Source organism: Abrus precatorius, unplaced genomic scaffold, assembly GCF_003935025.1.
Source record: "Abrus precatorius isolate BTA unplaced genomic scaffold, Abrus_2018 Scaffold10, whole genome shotgun sequence".
NCBI lineage: Eukaryota > Viridiplantae > Streptophyta > Magnoliopsida > Fabales > Fabaceae > Abrus > Abrus precatorius.
In genome coordinates, this window is record NW_020874292.1 from 4,393,116 (window position 1) to 4,398,659 (window position 5,544).

Here is a 5,544-nt window from a genome sequence, read left to right on the forward strand (position 1 = left end):
AGAGTGAAGAGTCTTTGAAAATAGACTAATTTTTTATACAATAACTTAGAACAAATGTGTGTTGGAATAAATAATAATACTCAGCTTCTTTATTTCTTAAAAATTATAGAAATGTTATTTGTGAAGTTCTCCTCCAAAAGACACTTTTTTTTTAAAATTATTTTTGTAAATTGGATCAACAAGATACAATTTTATTAATTTCATTTATGCAACAGAGAAAACTTATTAGATTATGACACATAATGCAATCTTATAATTTTGTCTCTGTTAAAAATAAAATTTAATTAAAAGTAAACTTTTTTTTTTTATGTCATAAACGAAACTGATACTAATATGACAAAAGACCTTATACATGTAATATGTTTTTAAAAAATATTATTTTAAAAATTTATTTTTTAAAATATTAAAAATAAATAAGTCATAATTTAGGTGAGATCTCTCACATCTCAACTTGGTCCGTCACACTTACTAAACAAAGATTCTTTAAAATTTAGTAAGTAATTAAAAAAAATAATGAAAGTCATACACTCTTCAAGGTATTTTTCTTAACTTATTTTTAATTATTAGTTAAAATTTATTTAAAATTAAAACATTAAATGAGTTTTACTTTTTTTATTCTTATATTTAAGTTTCTATTACACTTTTATAGTTTTTTTAAAATAAATTTCATTTAATAACTAATAATTCGTTAAAAAGAGTATATTAGAAATTACGTTATTAACAATTTTTTTACAAAAAGAATATAAATGAATGAAATTTAATATTCACTGCTCATCCACATTTATTATGAAATTTTATTTTATTATAAAAATATTATTTTATAATTTGAAAGATTAAAAGAGAAAAAAAAAGTAGGTGAATAATAAGTCATCTAACGAAGGAAAAATAATATATATATATATATATATATATATATATATATACACTTTATAAAAGTATATAATTATTAAAAAAAAAGAAGACGATAACAATATTAATTATTAAAGGCAGAAATCAACCAACATAGATCGATAGATTTGTTGTATATATTTTATAACCAAATATTAGGAAGAGATGACAGCTATACATAGGCTCGATTACAGGGATATCATTAGGATATATGTTAGGAGTGTAAAGTGTATATATTCCATGACTATATAATATAACAGACAAGGCTTTTGGCTATAATCTTACTATGGTATCAGATATGTCATAACCTAGTCGAGAACGGGCAAAAGCATCTATCCACGACAGAGAACCATTAGTATTTTTAAATAATTCTTTATAATTAAACAAAAATTATCAAAATTTTACTGATTATTAGAAAATAAAATTATATAACTTTTTTTTCCCCACAAATATAAGTATTTTATTAAAGAAAACATTTAAAAAATTGATTGAATTATACTAATTTCTCAAATAGCTTAATCGTATAATTATATACTCATGTATTGGCCTTGTTGATTTCTATGACACTGTAAGACATTTGTTTGTTCCCAATTAAATGAACTTAGAACAAGTTAGTTGGAAAAAGCATAGATTATAACACTCCGTGCATTTTGAATTACAAGCAATCTCAGCTATTTACAACTTTTTCCTGCTAATTTATTCAATTCTTTTAAATTTATTCAATAAAAATTTAAACTGAACTGAAGAGAATTCCTTGCCACAAACAGGCGACGCCATCCTTGTACCCTTCCATTTTTACTGGATACCGAAATATTAAAATGAGTTTCTCACGGTGTCTACATTTTTACAATACTTTAATTTTAGTAAAAAATATATATCTTTTAGTTTTTTATTTTTCTAAATTAAACACTTTTATTCGCTAGTGATAATGTGACTAACTAAAATATTGTCGTATCAAATTTTTTGTTGTATCATGTTATCACCAAGGAACAAAAATGTCAAATTTTAAAAAATAAGGACTAAAACCATAAGATAAAAATTTTGAATGACTAAAATCAAAATCTTACAATACTTAACAGCAATTAAAACATATTTAAATCAAACTCCAGTATATGTCCCAGACTCCCATGGCCAAAAGAAAAGAAACTAAAGAAAAAAAAATACAATATATTAACAATCACTCAACAATAAACTTAATATATATAAAATAGATAAACTGACGCAGAGTAAAGATTCTTAGGAAGTCGCAATCTTCCAATTTAGACCCATTTCACTGATTTATTGTTGGTAAGACAAACCTCTAAGTTGCAGTTACGCAGCCCTTATTTTAGTCATTTATAGTGACAAAAATCATGGACCAGATTTTGTTCATTGTTTACAGATGATAATCTCAAGCTACTGATTTCCAGAAACAGGACCGTCTCGCCCTTTCTTAATATCGTCCCAGCCTCTTACCCATGGTTGGCCAGGTGTTGCTCTTGCTTCAGGAGCAGAATGGCTATCAAGGTTTTTCATAACTCTTCCGTGCACTGCAGCAAAGACCTAAGCAATAGATGACTAACATGAGAATTGTACCCAAAGGAAAAACAAAATCAACCTAATAACCATATTGGAATTGCATCATTTAATTAATAAAACGAACTCACTGGGTTTTTACTGACTGATTCTGGGGGTTGTTCCTGCCCCGATATCCACTTCCATAAATCTGGATTCTCCTGCATAGCAGGAATAGAATTTTGAAGTGACTCAAGTCAATCAACAGAACTACATCTTTAGTATCTAGTTACTATCCCATTGTCATTTTCCATCAGAGCATGGCAAAGTAAATCCTCTAACAAAAGCATTACACAAACATGATTTTTCACCCAGCCTTCTAAATTTACAAACTCAAATCTAGTTGACCACAAACGAGCAAAAGTTGAAAAGTTCCAGCCCCACTACATGTGATCTACTATATTTCAACAATTAGCAATGATGCAAATCACCATTGCAACCTTTCCAATGCATAAACGAGAAGAGTAGAAGATGCTTTTTCCATTCAAAGATCCTAAATTTGGGTTATCCTCTCTTAAAGGAGGTACAGATCAATGGTTAACAAATAAATTAAACTGATTCAAGTATTGCTGTTGAAAAAATTTCTGGCCCTATATACAAATGAATTAATCAATGAAATCCTTTTCATTTAAAAGAATAGAAACTCATGTCTAGAACCACTTAAATTCCTGTTGCCAAATTCATATCAATTCCCAAATTTAAGACATTATGGATTAGGTTTTATATATAATTAAAAATCTTCCCTAAAGCATCACAATCATACTAAGTGTGTGCTTGGTTTTCTATTTAAATAGTGCTTTAATGGATGTTTGTTCAATGCAAATATATTTTCCTTTCACATTTTTTTTTTCTCTTGGAACACATGTAACGGCTTCCCAACGGGTAACCAAACACAAAACTAGTAATTCTAAACCAAATAGCCCTTGCCTTTCAATTTAAAAGTTCCATCTTTTGTGGTGCCAGTTAACTGAATTTGGGTCATCCTCCCAAGTCTCAAATCAGATAACTGTATCCTATTCCTGGCCTGCCTTTTCTAGATGAAGTTCAACAATAAATATCATTGAGCAAAACAAACTTGTCTAAATGATCAAAGTGGAATAAGCTCTAAAGCAACCTTATACAATCTGTCAGTGAACATGAACATTATTTTTCACAATTTTTAAAGATCATAAAAGTCATTTATTGAGAACTTCCATTCGTTTAAAGGGAAAAGACAGTAGACATCTTCTAGAATTATGCTATCGTAGATAGTGGCATTCAATTGTTCAATATGTTATAAATCATAAACAGAGCAGAAGGGGAAGTTCTAACTTCAAAAGGGATATGATTATTTGAATTTTTAAAAACTAATATGAACCCAAATCTATGCAATCAATCATTATAATGTGACGATTGTAACAGAAAGCTTCTAATGAAAAGATGATGAGTGAATACTTATTGAAAGAGACTGTAACAGTTATTCTGATCTTGATTGATCAGATTGATTGTTTATACACAGAATGAAACATCAACAACAGAAGATACAAACCAAGACTAACTTTAACTGTTATACTCACTAATAAGAGACCTCTAACTGAATACAGAAACTGCAAAATACAGCTATTGAAGGCAATACTTTATGTATTATCTAATAAAGATGAACATACCAGGTCGAGAACATGAACAAGCGCTTTAATTTTATTTTCATCCAACGAGTGGATGTTATCCTCAACCCATTTACCGAGAACCAAATCGAGTTCCAGAAACCCTCGTTGTTTGCTTCTATATAATAGCCTGTTGAGAAATCAAACAAATAAATAACAGTTTTACCACAGAAAATGAAATCAAAATGTGAAAGGTTTTACGAACCTGTTAAACAAGCGCCTTTTGCTTTCTTCGTTAGATAAATCAATTTCTAGGGATTGAGTTCGAGTGTGGGATGTGAAAGGGGTAAACATGGAATAACAAAAAAGAGGTCTGCAAAAAACGATAAACTTTGTTAGTGTCAAGGATATAATCAAAGTTAGTAGACAGCGGTATCTATTATTATCCATTTATTGTGTTAGATTCTGTTGTATAGAGAATCTCTCCTCTGTTCTAGAAATCTATTTAGCAATTGTATTATTCAATTTTCTGATTAATAGAAATCACCCTAAGTTCTTCAGTTAGGAAAAAAGAGAAAAGGGAAATGAAGAAGTGAAGGTGTAATTGAAGGGTACCTGAGAGTGAGAAGGGGGTTTGTGGAAGCAGCGACGGTGGCTTTGTTATAGTTGATCACTCGGTAGAGGTTCATCGCAGCTTTTCTCATTGTCGCCATTAGAGCCACGAATTTAAATTTGTTTCTATCGCTCTCTGAGCGAAAATCGGTTTTTTAAGGACAAAGTAAACACGGATGCCTCAAAATGGATACGCGATTCAGGTTGTGTTATTTTAGATGTGAACGACGTCCCAACCATGTAGTTGAAGTGAATAGTCGCTCAAATTACAATCTGGGTTCCCTGCATACGGACTTGAATAAAATATTTCACCATCCAAAATTCTTATATGCATTAAATAAATAAAATAAAATTTGAGGTTTGTATTTAATTATTGAATCAATTGTGCAGTTAAATTATATGTAAAAACAAGTATTTAAATTTTAGTTTGGTCGGAGCACTTTTAAAAATTTTGTTTAAATACTTTAGTTTTTTTTTTTTTTTTTTTTTTTTTCCCTTTGTTGCCTAGTTTTTCACTGTCTTTTGTCTTTCAGTTCAATGAAGACGCCTTGGCGTATAAGTCGTTATAATAGTTAATAGAGTCTTTTACAAAAAAAAATAAATAAATAAAAGAGAAATGCTAATAGTATAATAAATTTGAAATAAGAAAATTATTTTAAAAAGTGAGTGAGTAATATAATGAAAAGAAAAAAAAATAATATAAATTTATTATGAAAATATTGTTAAATGAAAACTTAATTGTCTATATTTGACACTTTTTTTAATTTGATTTTTACACAAAAAATTGCTACAATTTAGTTCATACATGAGTAAATATGAATTAATGTTTGTCACTTAAAATTGTGTTAATATTAACTAGAAAGAACCAAAATGTAAAAAATAAATAAAATTCTTGTCTAAAAATTAA

The 5,544-nt window shown here is 28.4% G+C and overlaps 1 protein-coding gene across 1 annotated transcript; it reads right to left on the bottom strand.

Annotated features, from left to right (window-relative positions):
- Positions 1 to 1,963: 1,963 nt before the first annotated feature.
- On the bottom strand, positions 1,964 to 4,937 carry LOC113852538 (succinate dehydrogenase assembly factor 2, mitochondrial). The gene is made up of 5 exons (XM_027482843.1): positions 4,641 to 4,937; positions 4,291 to 4,398; positions 4,089 to 4,215; positions 2,535 to 2,603; positions 1,964 to 2,430 (listed from the first exon to the last, which is right to left on the bottom strand). Exons 1-5 carry the CDS (start codon positions 4,736 to 4,738, stop codon positions 2,284 to 2,286), a joined length of 549 nt encoding a protein of 182 aa, XP_027338644.1. The 5' UTR covers positions 4,739 to 4,937; the 3' UTR covers positions 1,964 to 2,283.
- Between the last annotated feature and the right edge of the window lie 607 nt (positions 4,938 to 5,544).

Bases quoted from the DNA above. Each gene is read 5' to 3' on its own strand.
- LOC113852538 (XM_027482843.1), bottom strand. From the start codon at position 4,738: ATGGCGACAATGAGAAAAGCTGCGATGAACCTCTACCGAGTGATCAAC. The intron at 2,604-4,088 runs GTATGTTCATCT...CCTGCTATGCAG, and splicing joins TTGTTCATGTTCTCGACCTG to GAGAATCCAGATTTATGGAA. The intron at 2,431-2,534 runs GTGAGTTCGTTT...TCTATTGCTTAG, and splicing joins AATCAGTCAGTAAAAACCCA to GTCTTTGCTGCAGTGCACGG.